The sequence below is a fragment of the Salmo salar genome, chromosome ssa13, assembly GCF_905237065.1.
Source record: "Salmo salar chromosome ssa13, Ssal_v3.1, whole genome shotgun sequence".
In the NCBI taxonomy this organism is placed as follows: domain Eukaryota; kingdom Metazoa; phylum Chordata; class Actinopteri; order Salmoniformes; family Salmonidae; genus Salmo; species Salmo salar.
The window spans coordinates 29917728-29939955 of NC_059454.1; the positions used below are offsets into that span (position 1 = coordinate 29917728).

The 22228-nt window shown below is 40.5% G+C and overlaps 1 protein-coding gene across 3 annotated transcripts in view; it reads left to right on the forward strand.

Annotated features, from left to right (window-relative positions):
• The first annotated feature begins 306 nt into the window (after positions 1 to 306).
• The window catches only part of spen (spen family transcriptional repressor), a 51128-nt gene continuing 29206 nt past the window's right edge, over positions 307 to 22228 (forward strand). For 2 of the 3 annotated variants that reach the window (XM_014135352.2, XM_014135353.2), the window contains exons 1-3: positions 307 to 751; positions 8247 to 8567; positions 15266 to 15859. In XM_014135352.2, coding sequence (XP_013990827.2) covers positions 669 to 751; positions 8247 to 8567; positions 15266 to 15859 — 998 coding nt within the window. In that variant the 5' untranslated portion in view covers positions 307 to 668. The remainder of the gene's footprint in view (positions 752 to 8246; positions 8568 to 15265; positions 15860 to 22228) is intronic. The other variant, XM_014135354.2, reaches the window with a different exon arrangement.

A 22228-nucleotide genomic window follows, 5' to 3' on the forward strand; every position in this document is an offset into this window, starting at 1 on the left:
TCTAATAAATGTTTTATTCTCCATTGTTTGTTTTTGTCATTTGGGTCTTTGAATAGCAACTGAAGCCTACAGTTCTTTTTTTTTCTTATACCACTTCTTATGTATACTTTGTGACACTATTCAATGTCACAAAGGAAAACATTCTTCAGTGGCCTGTTGTAGGACTGCTTGCCAGGTGCTATCTGTCTCTGTGAAATATTCTATTCACACCCTCCTTCTACCCAAACCCCAAACTCACACATCGATACCCACGCATGCGCAAGACGCAAGACGAAAGGCGATCTCGTCTGAAAGCGAAAAAAAATAGTTCTCACACAGTGCCACGCGTGCGCTGTGTGCACCTCATTACGAGCAAGGTTGCTGCATCTTTTTAGGTAGCTACAAGCGTTCTTTCGACAGCCAAAGGGTCGCATGGTGTCAGGGACGCGCCTAGTCACGGGAACAGTAATACAGCGCGTGCTCGTAAGCCCAGATCGCGCTTAGACAGCAAAGGGAATCAAACAGCGTGCAAGAATTGAACCCCAATGGTTACATTGGGCCAGAACATGCAGTCGATGATCTACGCACAATACTTCGCTGCGCTCAATTTCGCAACGTATTTTACTTTGTATCGGAGAAGATAAGGACATCAAACTCATCTGTATGATCTGGGGACAGGAGCGCACAGTATGGTCCGGGAAACCAGACATTTATGGGTGGGAAATTTACCCGAAAATGTACGAGAGGAGAAAATCATTGAGCATTTCAAACGGTGAGTAACGCTAAACAGTTATGCCAAATATTTCACTGAGTAACGTTATCCCACAACTGTCAGCATCTGTCTGCCTGATTCCCCTTAAATCAGAGGGAGATCAATTCTGGATCGAATTGCCCAGGCAAGTGACAGCCTGGCTAACCCACTGCCAACAAACCAGAAATCCAATGCAAACAACTCGGGTGAAGAGGAAGATAGATATAACTAACTAAACAACATGAGCTTACCAATTGCTATCTTATGGCCCATTTACCTGGATTTCGAGGTCTTGCAAGCCACTTCTCCCACGCGGTGGACTTAGAAATAGCTTAGGTAGCTAGCTAATTACTTTAGAAAACAGCTAGCTAGCGCCACTGAACAATCGTGCCACTGTAGCAGCCTGCTGGTTGTGGTGTGTTAAGACCGAGCGACTTGGCTTGTGTTTCAAAGTTATGCCATGGTATAGCCTAATTAAAACTTGCCAGTTGTGGAGTGTCTCCAGCAATGGAATTATAACGAACCATGCAGTGGTTAGAAGTCTGTCAGCAATCAATCATAGTTCTAAAATCAAAACATACTGCCCACGTGCAATGTACTCACACCTTCGAAGCATGTTAATCACTACTTCGCATCAATGTTTTTCCTTGTTGCAACTGCTCGCTGTTCAGCCAAGTGATGGTCCATTGTGAGATCAACTGCCATTGCTGGGCCCCACCGCAACATTTGTTGCAAATTTCAAGTAGTTTCAAAGTGTGAAGTTCCGCTGAGACTCTGCAACGTAAAAAATATTGAGGTGGCTTGTGCGAGGTGATGCAGAGCTGACTTGCCAGCAGCATCATACTGTGTGTGACTACTGGCGTCAATTAGCCAAATAATGTAATTAAATGTCAGTGTTTAGCAATTGACAATCAACATGTTTTTCCAAAAGAAACTGACATTTTAATAGAATACATGTATGGTTGCTATGAATTGTTATTCAAATGAGTAATATAGCCTAACATTTCGTAGGCCTATAGGTAACAGCCTACAATTTCAAGATTGTCCCCTTCTTTACATTGGTTGCGTTCATAAATTGTGTAAACAAACGACAATAATGATGACCATAAGCCCTAATTAAACTGTCAACGTAGGAACAGGAATAAGAAGCACGGTGATTATATGGCGCTGATCATATTCCCTATTGGTAGCCTACATGATTGTCGATATAGCTAACCCTATATAAACTATAGGCTATTGGAACATTCTTTTTCACTTCTGAAATGTAAAGCGATTTTATTGCCGTTGTTCCATTGTTATTACTTCACATTTTTATCATTATGTCAAATCAGATTGTCTGATGGTAAACTATATAGCTTTTGTGCATTTAACACAAACATTTCCCAACATCTGAATTGGGCTAAATTTGGTTATTGTCTTGACACTGTGCGCTCTCTAGTTCCTACTCTCTGTCAAAGAAAAAACAGGCCGCCTATCTGTCGAGCTAGGCAGGAGGAGTAGCCTAATTAAAATACGCGATATCAGTATTATTTCTTTCCGTTAGCTGAAGTGCTGCATTTTTAAGTTACAACATTATGGCTGTATGTCCTAAGTGGCGTATTTCTGCCACGGTTTCCAGCGCAGGTTTTGCTATCGAGCCTATAGAGACAGTGTATTCTCATCAGACCATTATGACTGGCAATTTGACTGTATTTATTTTGTAGGTTAATCTCAAACGGATGCTCATTTAGGCCTAGTTTCATTGCATTTAATCTTTGATGTTATGTTCAGATACATGCATGAATTCTGGTAACCTATCTACTTTTCAAATCTTGCGGTGCATTTATGTCATCCTTATGATTTTCATGCATTATATCATAGGAACGTAATATGCATAGACTATTAAAAACGTTTGACAATTGATCACAGACATTTTGATTTTGTTTTGAAGATGAGGCATTCATCGAGGTAATGAGTGCGCATGGAAAAACATTTCGGGTGCTCACTGCTCGTCATGCAGCTTCTGGTTATATTGTAACAAACAAAGAAGCAGACAGCGTATGCAGGTGCATGACAGCTGAATGTGTGATAGGAGTCATTGAAGATGGGGGACGGCAGAATGAGTAAGCAGTGTGAACGGGTTTCTAAAATGGCGTCGGAGGCTATTCAATGTGGGAACTGGCATACCTTAGTGTCTACACGTATGGGCATTCTCTGGGTGTCTGTCGGACAATGAGCAGAAATAGATAGATGTATGTTCTGTTTTCATTTTCTCCCTCAATATAAAAAAGTGTTGTATGGAGTAGCCTAAGCTCCCCAAGACGTTGGCAAATAACTCGAATCAGAAATAACATCGTAACTGTAACATTTTGTTACTCCAGTTGTTTTATAGACGCCATAGGCTACAATGAAATACATTTTAAGGCAATAACCCATTTTAATTATAGGCTACATCCAGGGAAACGATTGCAATCACTTTTTCCTCTGTGAAATACACTTTAATTTTCCTTGCATAAAACAGTTGCACTTTCCGTATGAAAATGTAGGAGCCCATATAGCTATATTTCTCTTTAGCAAGCCTTATTGGAAGGACAAGTGAAATTATCCCATATTGCGTAATGCATCGGGTTTGCACCCACAAGCAAGAGGAGGGCTCCACAGTGCGACCGTTTTACTCTTATATGCGCCAAAATATATATATATATATCTTTCAGACCTGATATTTTAATTTAGGAGCACCAGTGCGCCTAGACAAATTAAGGATTCAAGCATTCATTTTTCATTGTGCTCCTACATTTATTTGTGTGCGCCTAAGTTTTTCAACTTACGCGCACACGTGCTCCTTGTAACAACAAAACAACTCAGTGTAGAGCCCTGGGTCCTCATGTATAATCTTTGCGTAAATTAACACGAAATATCTGAGCACACAAATAATGAGAATTGTTTACTTGGCGCACGCCATACATCCCCATGTTTCCCGTTATAAATCAAACCTGTCGTAAAATGGTGCGCGCGTTAAACACGCCCATAATTCATATTTTATGGTGACAAAACCAGCCTGTATACTTTGGAAGTATTGGAATTAGGCCAAGACGGTATCTAAAGGAAATGGCAATGGCGAACTTGATTAACATTTATTTGGAGCTGTTGGCAGAACGTTTTGTTTTCCAGTGACATTTGCTGTATCTGACCGTTTATATGAAAGACAAAAACAATTCAATCAATTAATTAATCAAATGTATTTATGAAGCCCTTACATCAGCTGATGTCACAAAGTACTGTTCCGAAATACAGCCTGAAACCCCAAACTGCAAGCAATGCAGGTGTAGAAGCATGGTGGCTAGGAAAAACTCCCTAGAAAGGCCGGAACCAAGGAAGAAACCTAGAGAGGAACCAGGCTATGAGGGGCGGCCAGTCCTCTTCTGGCTGTGCCGGGTGGAGATTATAACAGAACATGGCCAAGATGTTCAAACGTTCATAGATGACCAGCAGGGTCAAATAATAATCATCATCATCACAGTGGTTGTAGAGGGTGCAACAGGTCAGCACCTCAGAAGTAAATGTCAGTTGGCTTTTCATAGCTGATCATTCAGAGTATCTCTATCGTACCTGCTGACTCTAGAGAGTTGAAAACAGCAGGTCTGAGACAAGGTAGCATGTTCGGTGAACAGGTCATGGTTCAATAGCCGCAGGTAGAACAGTTGAAACGAGCAGCAGCACAACCAGGTGGACTGGGGGACAGCAAGGAGTCATCAGGCCAGGTAGTGGGGAGAAATTCACACCGGACAAGAAAGGAGAAATACTCCAGATATAACAGACTGACCCTAGTCCCCTGACACAAACTATTGCAGCATAAATACTGATTGCAAATTGTTGTGGACCTGTAAACAAATTGTTTGAATGCAGTAATGTTTGCATTCACTTTTTCCTTAACCTAAATATGCTGCACTGTCTGAGAATTTTGAAACATTGTCCACTTTGAAAAAAATGAAAACTACAGTAGACCTAGTTAGTTTGCATTGAAGTGTGTAGGCTACCACTATCTGTTCACCTATTACATTCTACTGTATACTATAAACCGATGCATAGAGCAAAAGCTTGAAATTATAAAATCCTTTCTAATAGGCCCAATATAAATGAGAGATGGACATGGTCATTTGTTGTATGGCTACTTCGGGAATATGAACTCTGCTGTCTCACCATGGCCAGAAAAGGTGAGGAATTTATTCTGCAATGGTTATGATAAATGTATATGTTTATAAATTAAATATTGTCTACTCGAGAGATTTGACTTGCCAAGAGTGTGCAAAGCTGTCATCAAGGCAAAGGGTGTCTACTTTGAAGAATCTCAAATATGACATTTATTTTGATTTAACACTTTTTTTTGGTTACAACATGATTCCATGTGTTATTTCATAGTTTTGATGTCTTCACTATTATTCTACCATGTAGAAAATAGTAAAAATAAAGAAAAACCCTGGAATGAGTCGGTGACCAAACTTTTTACTGGTACTGTATACTGAACAAGAATATACATGCAACAATTTCAAAGATTTTACTGAGTTACAGTTCATATAAGGAAATTAGTCAATTTTAAATAAATTCATTGGGGCTTATTCTATGGATTTTACATGACTGGGCAGGGGCATAGCCATGGGTGAGCCTGGGAGGTCATAGGCCCACCCACTGGGGAGCCCGGTCCAGCCAATCAGATTTTTTTTTCTACCACAAAAGGACTTTATTACAGACAGAAATACGCCTCAGCGTTAACTTGAAACGTGTAAATGCCAACTTTTGCGTGAAAACAGGCGCACGCATATTTTGGGGCATATTTTGTGCGTACCCAACATTTATAAATGAGCCCCGGAAGAGCAAACCAGGAAATTTCACGTGTGTATATATATATGCTGCGTTGTGCAGACCTCATCAGAGTTCCATCTTTTAATAACTTAAAGAAGGGACCTTTCTTATAACTAGAACACATGATATATTGAATGTGTGTACAGGTAACTCCCAAAATACAGGAAACACTTGAGTACATGTGGGATAGGCCTACAAAGTATATTGAATGCAGGTGCTTCCACACAGGTGTGGTTCCTGAGTTGATTCAAACATTTCAACTTTAAAATCTATGCCAAACAAAGTTTAATAAACCATACAACTCGATGCACAAGGACTACGTTGAACAATTTAAACAGGACATTTCACAAAAACACTTTTAGTGGAAGAACTATGCAGATGCTAAGTTTAAAGTAAAATCTCCATCAGTTTATGGGACTAAGTTTTCCAAAAACTCTTAAGTATCTGCTCCGAATTAATATTCAGAGATGTCTGCAGAATGAATGGGGTGTCAGCTATGATGTGACACCTTGGGTTTCATTATTATTATTTTTGGCTATTGAACTATGGTAGGTGAAGTGGATTCACATCCGGTAATGGAATTACATCATGGGTCCCTGATCTGTATTATACAGAAATTCCTAATTACGCATATGAATATCATTCTCTTACTTCATGGTAATGTATCATGAATAGGTACACAAAGGTAGAAATATGCAATACTCTTCTTTTGCATATCTGGGTATTATTCAACACGCTGGCTATTATTGTAATGAGTTCCGCCCCGAAACAAGAATACATTTGTTTGTTTCAGATTTGGTCTGGTCAGGAACAATCATAGACATCTATGTTTCTCAAGTTTGGACATCACAGTAGAGTACATTTAAAGTCTATGTACAGTACATTATACTGTACTGAACTCTGCTCTACTGTACTGTTCTCTACGGTGCTGTCCAAACTTGTGAAACATAAATGTCTATGATTGGTTCAGATTTGGTCCGGCCAGGGTGGACTGACCCAAACTACTTTTTGACATCCAGTGTCGGTTGGTGCTCAGTATGTGAGGATGTTTGTTACAGTAAATGTAACTAGGATAGGTGTCATGGTAGGTGCCAGTAAGAGCTGGGTGAGGTAACATTTAACTTGAAAGAGAAAGAAGAGAGAGGGTGGCAGAGAGGGAGAGGTTGTCCAGACTGTTTTCACAGTCTTGCTTTGACCACCAGACGACAGAAAGAGAAACAAAACAGTTATGAGCTGAACATAACAGTATGTCAGTGGAAGGGAGGACAGTAGCAGGTCACCCAACTGTGGTTTGTCTCTACTATGATTTCCCATTGTAGCCAATTCAATTGCAGTAATCCCGTTACTGATTTGGTAACAATTCCGAGTTTTAATCACTTAATAATTCATAAACTTGATATCAGTAAAATCAGTAACTAATTGGCAGGTCTACCTTTACTTGTTGCTTCTATGAACTTTCATTATCCTCCCTTATGAGGGAGAGAAATTAGAAAATATCTTAAAGATATGTGCACAAGGCGATGTTTCTTAAACTTACAGAAGGCAAATCATTTCTAAAACTAAATAGAAGTGTTGATATTAGTTCTCAGGGGTCTTCAACATTTGTGTTTTGATATATTTCTAATACCTTAAGACTTTTTCTGGTAGGTGTTGTCTAAGACCCCTTTTCCATCTTGTTTGACCAGAAATCAAAGCTGTTGCTTATACCTAATTATTAGGATGGAAAATGGTTGTTATATAACAAATTATATATATATTTTAAACATACTCTTAGCTTTCATTTGACATTCTCCTATGAACTTCACATGTTAGTGCTCATGGGTCAAACTCATTCCATGGAGGGTCTAGTGTCTGCGGGTTTTGGGGTTTTCCTTTCAATTAAGACCTAGACAACCAGGTTAGGGAAGTTCCTTACTAGTTAGTGACCTTATTTCATCAATCAAGTACAAGGGAGGAGTGGAAACCCGCAGACACTCGGCCCTCTGTGGAAAGAGTTTTAGAAGTGTTTTAGATGGAAATGTCCTTAAGCAATTAACATACCATCATGCTTAAGGTCATGTATAAAAATGACCAGTTGCCCATTACTTTGGCTACCATGGCTAGAAAACATCTCAGTGACTTTGAAAGAGGGTCTTGTTTAAACTATGCGTGTTTGTCACCAGATCTCAAAGCAAATGAACACTTATGGGAGATTCTGGAGTGGTGCCTGAGACTGTTTTCCACCACCATCAACAAAATACCAAGTGATGGAATTTCTAATGGAAGAATGTTGTCGCATCCCTCCAATAGAGTGGCAGACACTTGTAAAATCTATGCCAAGGCACATTGAAGCTGGTGGCTCGTGGTGGCCCAACATCCTATTTAGACACTTTATGTTGGTGTTTCCTTTATTTTGGCAGTTACCTGTGTATCGTGCTATGTGCCAAGATTTGTAGTTGCTTGGTTACTGTTGCCTGGTGAGGTTGGGAAATGACAGTGGCCTAATAAATATTTTGTAAGGACACCCCTTTGTGGACCCCCCCTTGCACGCACATACACACCTTGACTCAATTTTATAAAATGCATAGGTCTACTTTACCTATTGACTTGTTTCCATTTCCAATAAAACATTCCAATTGGTATACAACTTAAATCAATAAATAAACAGTTTTCTTTTCATTCTCCATTTCCTCCCTAGATATGGACGGGTGGAGAGTGTCAAGGTCCTTCCAAAGCGGGGGTCAGAAGGTGGAGTCGCAGCCTTTGTGGATTTTGTGGACATTAAAAGTGCTCAGAAGGCACATAATTCTATCAACAAGATGGGGGACAGAGACCTGCGCACTGATTACAATGAGCCAGGCACAATCCCTAGTGCTGTGAGAGGGCTGGACGATAGCCTGTCCTTAGGCTCTCGTGGACGGGATGTTTCAGGGTTCATAAGGGCGGCAGGGAGCCCGGTGTATGGGCCCCCTGCATCTCTCCACAGCAGAGAGGGACGCTATGAACGCAGACTAGACGGGTAAGTGGACAAAGTTTCTCTGAAGGCAGGGGGAACTTGGTTTCTGATAACTCACCCCCAAGCATTTTTCCATCTATTGATTTACTTGTTTGGGAGTTAGAGGTTCATAAGCAGGAATAAATCTGTAGCCACCCCTTCTAAAGTCCTCAGAGCATTGCCATCGCTCATGGATTGATATGGTAGACACCAAGCTATACTGTAAATGAGCATGTATGTACATTATGCACACAATTGTACTTCTATGTGTGTGGTAAATAGCGTATTGGCTGTTGGGGATTATCTTTGTGAGCTTACACATTCCGTGAGGTGGATATCCCATTTGCGGAGAGTACGGGGCATATTGGATATCGTAACATTCCTGGGATTAATGGATGCTGGAGAGAGTTTGTTCCAGCGGCCTTCCCTGGGATCTCCAGGATCTGGAGTACCGTGCCCTCCTTGCTGGATTAATGGGTCACCCTATTTTCGTATAACAACCAAGAATACATAGTTAAGCATTTTAAGACGCATTAACTAGTTTTTGGATTAATAGAAATTGGGTTCTCGATCATTCTGCAACCCTTCCAGTGATGTTTTCAAGTGCAGCACTTTCCTTGTGGTCCGGAGTCATGTGGATAACCTAAAGCGGATATGTATTCCCCTATTGGATTAAAACTGGCCAATCACGAAAGGATATTCTATCATTCGATAAAGGTATGGGTTTTCCGGTTTTGTGATGGGATTGTTTGATATCAGGGTTTAACAATTAAATGCTGGGAGACCTCAACTGTTGATCAACTTTGTAGAGAAACGACAGAAAGGGTGAGCAAATTATACACTTTTTTTTATCCAAACAAATTTTTGTTGGTGGTTCAAATAATTTGTTATATTTTTGCTCTTGAAAGAGTGAGACTGTCCAATGGATGTAGGGGAAGCATTAAACAGAATCACGTAATAGAGGATTGGATTATTTTGGAATCATACAAATCAATACAATTACATGGAAATATGGGGCTGAAGAACATGGTACTGGATGTCAGTGGAGATACTTGCCTTCTGTCAGTGGATTACCTCCCTTCTGAATGTGGAACTACATCTGTCCATCCTTGGATACAATTATTCTCAGAATCAGAAAAGACAACATCCTGTCAACATCAAATTAGCCTACTGCCTTTTAGGCAACTGTACCTATGAGGGAGAATCATGGAGTTTAAGACATGGATTACTACTGACAAATAAACTTTGTTATTACCAGCATTTTTGCTTCAATGGATCTAGTTGGACAATTGCTCAATTTTGCACACAGAATGTGGCGGACTATTAAAGATTAAATACTTTTTTCCCCCACTAGTTGTGTGCCATGATGCTCCAGACTCATTACTCGTGGGGAATCAATAGAGCACTGTTTACAGAAGCTGGACAATTGGATATAATTTATCGATTTGACTGGACTATGTTGCCTATTTTCCATGAACATTTAAAAATTGATCCGTTACGTTTTATGTAACCATTTTTGAAAGAATAGTTTAGTCTGACTTCCTTTGACTATTTTCCACCACAGCAAAATCTTGTTACAATTGGATTAGATTTTTGGATTAGTTGATATTCCAGCCCCTCAAAGCAAGTGATGATTCCCGCCATACTGATGAGGATGACTATTTTGAACATAAACCTGCCCGGAATATATTATATTTTTTAATATCATTTTTTATACCAACCCTACAGTTTTCCTTTTTGCTCAGAAAGTTCTGTCTCCCTAGATTGTATTTGGAATTGTAGGTCGGGTTACCGCTGTCTCAAAAGGTTGGTATGTCCTGCCTTGTGTATTTTAGCTGTTCTCTCTAACCCCTAGTTTGAACCCCTGTCTCTCTCCATATTTCCTACTAACAGAAATGGCTGTTAAACAGACTGTTTAATTGCTTGTTGTTGTTTGCAGATTATGTACCTTTTCCCGGCTGTGCCCTTCACCCTGAACCTACTCGACCCACTTCCCAGCTCCTAGTCAATAGTACCTTGTTACTTAGGTATTTTTCACATTAAGTGAAATCAGAGTGAAAAATTTACACAGGCCAAATAATCTTAAAAGAGGGATGCACCTCGGGAATGTTTTTTTTAAACCATGAACAATTACATCAGATTTAATAGTTGTTAGTAAACAAAAATAAGATTAGATTCAACCTAATTTGAATTGCTACTCTATATTACATTTCACTGTCAGATTTGTCATGACTAAAGGGTTTATGACAATGTTTAGAAGGCTATGGCAAAGTCTCTCATTTTGTCAGTGGCTGAACCTTTTTCTTCTGAGCCAAAGAGTAGGATATCTCCAGGAACAGATGAACTTGTGCATACCATTTTTATGTCTCCGTGTCCAGTGTGACGGAAGTTAGAGGTAGTTTTGCGAGCCAATGCTAACTAGCGTTAGCCCAATGACTGGAAGTCTATGGGTATCTGCTAGCATGCTTTGCCCAAGATTATCACAAGACATGGACAAAATGCTTCAGTGATTTGTATTTTCCTTAAACTTTCTGAAGAGGCAAAGCGGGAATGCCCCTGTCTGTTTGTTTACCACTTTGTGTAGTTGTTAGGGATGATGCTAATGATAACCATCTTCTGGTAGATGGAAAAGCTTTCCAAAAAACCTTCTCAATTAAATGTTAACTACAAAGTAGCCTATGCCTTCCTGGTAGAATTACATGATTATTTGCATCAATCACGTGGCAATCTTTTTTTGCTTTTTAGCAAACTCCGTAATAACGTGCACTACAGAAACACCACAAACCAAACAAGTCTCTTGCTGGTGCAGACTTGAATTAAAGGGTATCTACACCCAAAAAATGTACATTTCTTAGATTTTTCCCAGACCTCAAAAGTGGCCTCCTGATGTCGTTTGAGCGTTGTTGTGGACTTAGAACATCCAATTTTGTTATTATTCTATTAAAGTGATTTCTAGAGAGAGAACCTGAAAAAACTAAATGGAATTTGGGAAAAAAATCTATAGAATTACGCAATAAATAAAACAGATTTTATAGGGCCCTACAATAGGTGTGGTTTTGAAACTTATCATTAAACTTCCATCATACTCATCACTGTATTCAGAAAGGAAGTTATGGTAAAGGTTTATTTTACAGATGGCTTATGTAACAGGTAGTTATTTTAAATTACATTTTAAATTGTATAGTAGTTATAATTTGGTTTCTTTGAGATTCATAGACTTAAGTGTCACTATGTACCAGGCAGTTACCAATTGTTTCATTCCTTCAGGTGCAGAAAGTACTAGAAAGACAGTATCCATTGTTACCCCAGTTTTTTTAAAGGTACCATCTTAAACCAGGCTGTATAAAGTGTTACCGAAGTTAGATCCAGCACCTTCTAAACTGCATTTCAATAAGTCTGATTCATCTCATACGTATGAAAAGGTGAACTAATCATCAAATATGCTGGCCACACCACTCGTGTCACGTGCGCGAGCATTACAAAATAAATGTACACATACATGTTATTCAATCATTGCACACACTGCTCGCGCGCGTCAGCAAGTGTTTGCACAGCCAGGCACTGAAAAGAACTTGCTTCTATTTGTGACGCGCTGCAAGTCCTGCTTCTCCCATCTCCTCATTGGTTTTTAGGAGCAAATATCCACACTGATGATTTGAAAGATAAGCTGAGGTCCCAACTCCAGTCCAGTTGGTGGTGGTAATGCACCTTAAAGTTGGTTGCCAACCTCCATATAAAGACCAAAGAAGAAGAATTCTGAAGGAGGAGAGATTACTAGAAACAAACTCTGTTTACCCTTTTATTTGTGGATTAATTGTTGGTGTAGAGGACCTTGTGCATTTCAGGTAAAATAACAACCCAATGTTTATATCCCAGGACAAATTATCTAGCAACAGCAAGTTAGCTAGCTAAATGCTTTTCGACTTGTCCCCAAATTAATATACTTGGTTCAGAGTTCGTTTTGATAATTCAACCTGCGTGTCCTGATCGTTGTCTGGTGTGGGTGGACAAAATCAACATGCGCGGGGTCTGGTCAGCATGTTAGTGTGATTCTTACATTGTAATCTCAGTGGAGATGACCTGTTTTGTGTTCAATTTTTAAGTAGGCATGACTTTTTATTTATTCCTCCCCCTTAATTCTAATATTTGTTGATAATTCACCACCTTGTTAACTCTCACATTTTTGATAGACCCCAACTGCCTCTTTATTGAAGTGGTGGTGTACCTGCTATAAGAACATAAATTAGTATAATTGTATTCATTAGCAGAGCATATGATTCAATTTCAGTGTACATAAAATCTTTAAAATTGGAATGGTGTTTGTACTGTTTTAGGCATTCTGACAGATGAAGGCTCTCGCACCTTGACAAACTACCAGTTAGGAGGTCTAGTGATTTTTGTAGTTTAGATAGCAAGTTATGTTGCAGGATAATCCTTAGAAACTGCTGCATTTTTGTAATGATTCCAGTAATTAAATATGGATCCATGCAGTATCTTTCTAGCTAGCAGCTACCGCTGCGCAATTCCCTAAAAGCTAAAATAACTAGTTGCGCAATAACATTATGATCTTATTTGCACAATACAGTAAAAACCCTAAAAATAATCGCAAATACACAGTTATCATAATATCAAAATCTTATTCTGGACATCCCTAATGGCAAGCTCAGTAGATTATTATTATTATTATTATTATTATTATTGAGCTTTCATCAAAGAATCCTCCATTTGCATCAATTACAGCCTTACAGACCTTTGGCATTCTAGTTGTTGATTTGTTGAGGTAATCTGAAGAGATTTCACCCCATGCTTCCTGAAGTACCTTCCACAAGTTGGATTGGCTTGATGGGCACTAGTTGCGTACCATACGGTCAAGCTGCTTCCACAACGGCTCAGTAGGGTTGAGATCTGGTGACTGTGCTGGCCACTCCATTATAGACAGAATACCAGCTAACTGCTTCTTCCCTAAATAGTTCTTGCGTAGTTTGGAGTTGTGCTTTGGGTCATTGTTCTGTTGTAGGATGAAATTGGCTTCAATTAAGCAACGTCCACAGGGTATGGCATGGCATTGCAAAATGGAGTGATAGCCTTCTTCAAGATCCCTCTTACCCTGTACAAATCTCCCACTTTACCACCACCAAATCACCCCCAGACCATCACATTGCCTCCACCATGCTCGACAGATGGCGTCAAGCACTCCTCCAGCATCTTCATTTTTTTCTGCGTCTCACAAATGTTCTTTGTGATCCGAACACCTCAAACTTAGATTCGTCTGTCCCTTGTCTGTGTTCTTTTGCCCATCTTTGTCTTTTCTTTTTATTGGCCAGTCTGAGATATGCCTTTTTCTTTGCAACTCTGCCTAGAAGGCTAGCATCCTGGAGTCGCCTCTTCACTGTTGACATTGAGACTGGTGTTTTGCGGGTACAATTTAATGATGTTGCCAGTTGAGGACTTGTGCGCCGTCTGTTTCTCAAACTAGACACACTAATGTACTTGTCCTCTTGCTCGGTTGTGCACCGGGGCCTCCCACTCCTCTTTCTATTCTGGTTAGAGCCAGTTTGCGTGGTTCTGTGAAAGGAGAAGTACTCAGCATTGTACGAGATCTTCAGTTTCTTGGCAATGTTTCGCATGGAATAGCCTTAATTTCTCAGAACAAGAATAGACTGACGAGTTTCAGATGAGGTCTTTGTTTCTGGCCATTTTGAGCCTAAAATCGAACCCACAAATGCTGATGCTCCAGATACTCAAGTGAAAAGAAGGCCCGTTTTATTGCTTCTTTAATCAGAAGAAGAGTTTTCAGCAGTGCTAACATAATTGGAAAAGGGTTTTCTAATGATCAATTAGCTAATCCAAGATTATCATTTTAAAAGTCTAACACAACATGCTATTGGAACACATGAGTGATGGTTGCTGATAATGGGCCTCTGTACGCCTATGTAGATATTCCATAAAAAAATCTGCCGTTTCCAGCTACAATAGTCATTTACACCGTTAACAATGTCAACACTGTATTTCTGATATTTTATGTTATTTTAATGGACAAAAATGTAATTTCCTTAATTTCTAAGTGACCCCAAACTTTTGAACGGTAGTGTATATATTTTTTTGCGTTTAGGTTTTTAGCATTAAATCAATTGTAAAGGCCCCAGACTCTTGTTTTTCCAGATCAGGGTGTGCTCTATATTATGAGTCATAAAAATATATCAACTAATTTATTTTTTCTGCTTTTCAGTCGAGTACATGTAATATGGTGTCTAAAATATCTACTCCTTTTTATTTAGGTTCTTACCCGTTTTCAATACATTTTCCAATTGAGAAGATTTGGATGTTCATCAAAATACTAGAATAAAATTCAAACAACTGAAAGATTTGATATAAGTTGCCTAGTTAGTAGCAGTTAAACATTTTCATTTAGATAATCTGAAAGTATCTAGACAAATATAGGTGACAAATTCTGCAACAAATAATGAGCGATATGAATTCATTAGAACATTTTACAAAATATTTTAAACTAAATATCTTGCTAATGTAAAGTATGATATGTCAATTGAAATGTTTACTGTATACCGTTTCAAACAGAAGCCCCATTTGAACACTCAACTTGACTGCTGTCTTAGTTATTTGATAACCTAAAGCATAATGTGTATCTCTCTCTCTCTCTCTCTCTCTCTCTCTCTCTCTCTCTTTCGCCATTTTCTCCTTCCGTCCCTATCCCTGTTACTCAGGACTGCTGAAAGTCGGGATCGAGCATATGATCACAGTTCCTATGGTCATCACGAGCGTGCTAGCAGCAGCTTTGACCGGCAGCGTCACTACGACACAGACTATTACCGAGATACCAGGGAGAGAACGCTTAACTCGGGGACTGGAGCTGCCTGTGGAGGTGGTGGGGCTGTCTCTGCAGGGATCGGTGGAGGGGTTGTAGGTGCTGGCGTCAGTGGAACAGGTGGAGGGGCTGTGGCTGGAGGAAGTGGAGGACCTTCATCGGTTGGTGTGGGATACTATCGTTCACATAGCCGGAGCCCGAGCCACTTTGATACACCAGAGCCTCGATATGAGCCTCGTGCCAGAGAACCATTTATACTAGCCAGCGTAGTTCACAGGGATTTGTACCAAGAAGAGGGAGGTCGGCGTAGAGATCGGTCTTACCACGACAGTCGCAGCCGATCTCCACACTCTACACATTCACGTAACCCCTCTCCACAAAGGTTGTTGACTCAGGCATCCCGGCCTCCCTGCTCCCACAGTGGCTCTGGCTCTCGCAGCCGTTCCTCCAGTTCCGACTCAGTCAGCAGTACCAGCAGCAGCACCAGTGGCAGGTAGGTAGAGCAAGTGCTCATTAGTTTCACTTTCATGCATTCTGTCCCCTGCAGTTATCACATGGTGTCTCTGTGCCCATCTTTCTGCTTTACTCAGAGTACAACTTGCTCAATGAAATAATAAATAAATACAATTCTTAAACAAGAAGCATAGTTAGCCACCCAAATGTAGTACTCAGCCACCCACATTCAAAGTTATGTTAACCTCAAAATGCAACCTAAACTCAGCAAAATAAAGAAACGTGCTTTCACTGTCAACTGCATTTATTTTCAGCAAACTTAACATGTGTAAATATTTGTATGACCATAACAAGTTTCAACAACTGAGACATTAAACTGAACAACTTCCACAGACATGTGACTAACAGAAATGGAATAAGGTGTCCCGGGAACAAAGGGGGGGTCAAAATCAAAAGTAACAGTCAGTATCTGGTGTGGCCACCAGTTGCATTAAGTACTGCAGTGCATCTCCACCTCATGGACTGCACCAGATTTTCCAGTTCTTGCTGTGAGATGTTACCCCACTCTTCCACCAAGGCACCTGCAAGTTCCCAGACATTTCTAGGGGGAATAGCCCTAGCCCTTACCCTCCAATCCAACAGGTCCCAGACGTGCTCAATGGGATTGAGATCTTCGCTGGCCATGGCAGAACACTGCCATTCCTGTCTTGCAGGAAATCACGCACAGAACGAGCAGTATGGCTGGTGGCATTGTCATGCTGGAGGGTCATGTCAGGATGAGCCTGCAGGAAGGGTACCACATGAGGGAGGAGGATGTCTTCCCTGTAACGCACAGCGTTGAGATTGCCTGCAATGACAACAAGGTCAGTACGATGATGCTGTGACACACCGCCCCAGACCATGACGGACCCTCCACCTCCAAATCGATCCCGCTCCAGAGTACAGGCCTCGGTGTAACGCTAATTTCTTCGACGATAAACGCGAATCCGACCATCACCCCTGGTGAGAGAGAACCGTGACTTGTCAGTAAAGAGCACTTTTTTCTAGTTCTGTCTGGTCCAGCGACGGTGGGTTTGTGCCTATAGGCGACATTGTTGCCGGTGATGTCTGGTGAGGACCTGTCTTACAACATGCCTACAAACCCTTAGTCCAGCCTCTCTCAGCCTATTGCGGACAGTCTGAGCACTGATGGAGAGATTGTACGTTCCTGGTGTAACTCGGGCAGTTGTTGCCATCCTGTACCTGTCCCGCAGGTTTGATGCTCGGATGTACCGATCCTGTGCAGGTGTTGTTATGCATGGTCTGCCACTGTGAGGACGATCAGCTGTCCATCCTGTCTCCCTGTAGTGCTGTCTTAGGCGTCTCACAGTACGAACTTTGCAATTTATTGCCCTGGCCGCATCTGCAGTCCTCATGCCTCCTTGCAGCATGCCTAAGGCACATTCACGCTGATGAGCAGGGACCCTGGGCATCTTTCTTTTGGTCTTTTCAGAGTCAATAGAAAGGCTTCTTTAGTGTCCTAAGTTTTCATAACTGTGACCTTAATTGCCTACAGTCTGTAAGCTGTTAGTGTCTTAACGACCGTTCCACAGGTGCATGTTTATTAATTGTTTATGGTTCATTGAACTAGCATGGGAAACAGTGTTTAACCCCTTTACAATGAAGATCTGTGAAGTTATTTGGATTTTTACTAATTATCTTTGAAAGACAGGGTCCTGATAAAGGGACATTTTTTGCTGAGTTTAGTTATGGGTGATTCCTCGTGAAACTAGAACAGAACCATAAATTTTTTTGATTTTCATAAAATGTGATCTATAGAAGGGTCCTTTAGAGAAAGGATTGTTTACATATATTTGACATTTGTATCTTAAAGCATAATTGAGACATTAATTTAAGTTGGAATATTTGTTCCATTTTGGCCTTACCAAGGCCTCCTTTATTACTTCATCGGTATCTGTAGAAGCTACAAAGCAAAAGTTGGTGTCATATGAATCGTTACAGCTTATACTGCAATATGAGTAGTATTTTGATTTCAATAACCATTTTCTTACATTAATGAATTAATATAAAAAACCTGAATTGAAATTAAACCATTTTATTTGTCAATTTGTTTCAATATTTTTTTTTACATAATATATTCTAATGGCATATCAACGTTCCTGAGTGGGCCAAAATTGGCATAGTAGACAATCACAGCCCTCCTTTTACACCTGCACATCCTGCAAATCACTAGAACAGGGTGACAATTTTTGAATCAATTTTTTCATTCACTCTGTTGGTAATGCTTTCAAATTGGATCATAACTTTAAAGGTAGAAGAGATCCCACTCTGAAACTTTTATATGCGCGTAGAGTATATTATGTTCGACAATATATAGAAAAATTACCCAAATCAAAATGGTATATTTTCAATATTCATCCATTTTTAAGAAATGTGCTATTGAAATGTGCAAACTCAAAAAAAGTTCTGGGACACTGAAGTCCATGGAGAATAAGATTACCTCCGCCCAGCTGCCCAGTGCACTGAGGCTAGGAAACAGTCACCACTGATAAATCCACTATAATTGAGAATTTTAATAAGCATTTTTCTACGGCTGGCCATGCTTTCCACCTGGCTACCCCTACCCCGGTCAACTGCCCGGCACCCCCCACAGCAACTTGCCCAAGCCTCCACCATTTCTCCTTCACCCAAATCCAGATAGCTAATGTTCTGAAAGAGCTGCAAAATCTGGACCCCTACAAATCAGCCGGGCTAGACAATCTGGACCCTCTCTTTCTAAAATTATCAGACGCAATTATTGTAACCCCTATTACTAGCCTGTTCAACCTCTCTTTCGTATGGTCTGAGATTCCCACAGCAGCTTTCCAATCTTTGATCATCCCCCTCTTCAAAGGGGGAGACACTCTAGACCCAAACTGCTACAGACCTATATCGATCCTACCCTGCCTTTCTAAGGTCTTCGAAAGCCAAGTTAACAAACAGATTACCGACTATTTCGAATCCCACTGTACCTTCTCCGCTATGCAATCTGATTTCAGAGCTGGTCATGGGTGCACCTCAGCCACGCTCAAGGTCCTAAGCGATATCATAACCGCCATTGATAAGAGACATTACTGTGCAGCCGTATTCATCGACCTGGCCAAGGCTTTCAACTCCGTCAATCACCACATTCTTATCGGCAGACTCAACAGCCTTGGTTTCTCAAATGACTGCCTCACCTGGTTCACAAACTACTTCTCTGATAGAGTTCAGTGTGTCAAATCGGAGGGCCTGTTGTCCAGTCCTCTGACAGTCTCTATGGGGGTGCCACAGGGTTCAATTCTCGGGCCGACTCTCTTCTCTGTATACATCAATAATGTCGCTCTTGCTGCTGGTGATTCTCTGATCCACCTCTATGCGGACGACACCATTCTGTATACACTGTGCTAAATAACCTCCAGACGAGCTTCAATGCCATACAACTCCCCTTCCGTGGCCTCAAGCTGCTCTTAAATGCAAGTAAAACTAAATGCATGCTCTTCAACCGGTCAGTGCCCGCACCTGCGCGCCCGTCCAGCTGCCCGCACCTGCGCGCCCGTTCTGACTTAATATGTGGACAACTACAAATACCTAGGTGTCTGGTTAGACTGTAAACTCTCCTTCCAGACTCACATTAAGCATCTCCAATCCAAAATCGAATCCAGAATCAACTTCCCATTTTGCAACAAAGCATCCTTCACTCATGCTGCAAAACATACCCTCATAAAACTGACCATCCTACCGATCCTCGACTTCGGCGATGTCATTTATAAAATAGCCTCCAACACTCTACTCAGCAACTTGGATGCAGTCTATCACAGTGCCATCTGTTTTGTCACCAAAGCCCCATATACTACCCACCACTGCGACCTGTACGCTCTCGTTGGCTGGCTCTTGCTTCATATTCGTCGCCAAACCCACTGGCTCCAGGTCATCTATAAGTCTTTGCTAGGTAAAGCCCCACCTTATCTCAGCTCACTGGTCACCATAGCAGCACCCACCCGTAGCATGCACTCCAGCAGGTATATCTCACTAGTCACCCCCAAAGCCAATTCCTCGTTTGGCCGCCTTTCTTTCCAGTTCTCTGCTGCCAATGACTGGAACGAACTGCAAAAATCACTGAAGCTGGAGACTCATCTCCCTCACTAGCTTTAAGCACCAGGTGTCAGAGTAGCTCACAGATCACTACACCTGTACATTGCCCATCTGCAAATAGCCCATCCAACTACCGCATCCCCATACTGTATTTATTTATTTATTTATTTATTTATTTGTCTTGCTCCTTTGCACTCCAGTATCTCTACTTGCACATTCATCTTCTGCACATCAATCACTCCAGTGTCTAATTGGTCAATTGTAATGACTTAGCCACCATGGCCTATTTATTGCCTTATCTTACCCTTATCTTACCTCATTTGCACACACTGTATATAGATTTTCTTCAACTGTATTATTGACTCTGTTTTGTTTATTCCATGTGTAACTCTGTGTTGTTGTATGTGTCGAACTGCTTTGCTTTATTCTTGGCCAGGTCGCAGTTGTAAATGACAACTTGTTCTCAACTAGCCTACCTGGTTAAATAAAGGTGTAAAAAATAAATAATTGGAAATCAAAATACTACTCATATTACAGAGCAAGCAGTAAAGCTTTATATGACACCAACTTGTGCTTTGTAGCACTTACAGATTAAACATGATAGAGTCTTAAAGGAGGCCTGGGTGAGGCCAAAATAGCACAAATATTCCAACTTCATTTAATTATTTCTCAATTATGCTAAGGATCGGACCCTTTTTTTTCAATTTTCACCTAAAATGACACACCCTAGTCTAACTGCCTGTAGCTCAGGACCTGAAGCAAGATTATGCATATCCTTGATACCATTTGAAAGGAAACACGTTGAAGTTTGTGGAAATGTAAAATGAATAGGAGAATATAACACATTTAGATCTAGTAAAAGATAATACAAAGAAAAAAACATGTGTTTTTTTTATTTAATTTCTTTGTTCCTTTGAAATGCAACAGAAAGGCCATAATGTATTATTCCAGCTCAGGCGAAATTTTGATTTTGGCAGCAGTGTGTGCAAAGTTTTAGACTGATTTATTTTATTTGTAAAAAAATTATTGAATCTTTATTTAACTAGGCAAGTCAATTAAGAACAAATTCTTATTTTCAATGACGGGCTAGGAACAGTGGGTTAACTGCCTTGTTCAGGGGCAGAACGACAGATTTTTACCTTGTCAGCTCGGGGATTCGATCTTGCAACTTTTCGGTTACTAGTCCAACGCTCACCACTAGGCTACCTGCCGCTCCAATGAACCATTGCATATCTGTTCAAAATGTTGTATCGAGACTCCCCAAATGTGCCTATTTGGTTTATTAATACATTTTCGAGTTCATAATTGTGCACTCTAAAACAACAGCATGGTATTCTTTTCACCGTAAAAGCTACTGTAACTTGGACAGTGCAGTTAGATTAACAAGAATTTAAACTTTCTGCCCATATCAGATACGTATATGTCCTGGGAAATGTTTTTGTTACTTACAACCTCAGGCTAATGTGATTAGCATATGTTAGCTCAACCGTCCCGCGGGGGGTTGAAGGGATACTTCAGGATTTTGGCTATGAGGTCCTTTATCTACTGACCCAGAGTCAGATGAACTCGTGGATACCATTTTTATGTGTATTGTGCAGATGGAAGGAAGTTGCTAACTAGCGCTAGGGCAAATGCTAACTAGCGCTAGGGCAAATGCTAACTAGCGCTAGGGCAAATGCTAACTAGCGCTAGCACAACGACTGGAAGTCTATAGTATCTGCTAGCATGAAACTACCTCCAACTTCCTTCATACTGGATGCAGAGACATATAAATGGTATCCATAAGTTCATTTGACTCTGGGGAAGTAGATAAAGGGCCTAATTTGCCAAAATCTGAAGTATCCCTTTAAGATACAAATGTAAAAAAGATGTTAACAATCCTTCCTCCAAAGGACCCTTCTATAGATAATATTTGTTGAAAATTCCCCAAATCATGGTGTTGTTTTGTTTTAGATTTGTGAGGAATCACCCTTATGTAATTCTTTATGATAACCAATTGTTATGAAAAGCATGCCCCTCCAAGAACTTAAAGGACTAGCTTATTCATCTTGCTTGTGTCACGATTTGAATTCACTCAACTCAAATTGATAGTAGTTTAAGCACCTCTGGCTCACAAACTTCTGAGTGAAATTAAAGCTAGTTAGCGTTATTAGCATCGGAACTCCTGTTCAGTATGCACCAACTTGGCTTTGACGAATGTAATGCAATGAAATCAATAGTAGAAAATGGTTCTAATTCGTTTTTAACAAAAATTGTACATTACTATTACCACTTTGGCTTATTCGGTGTGAATTTC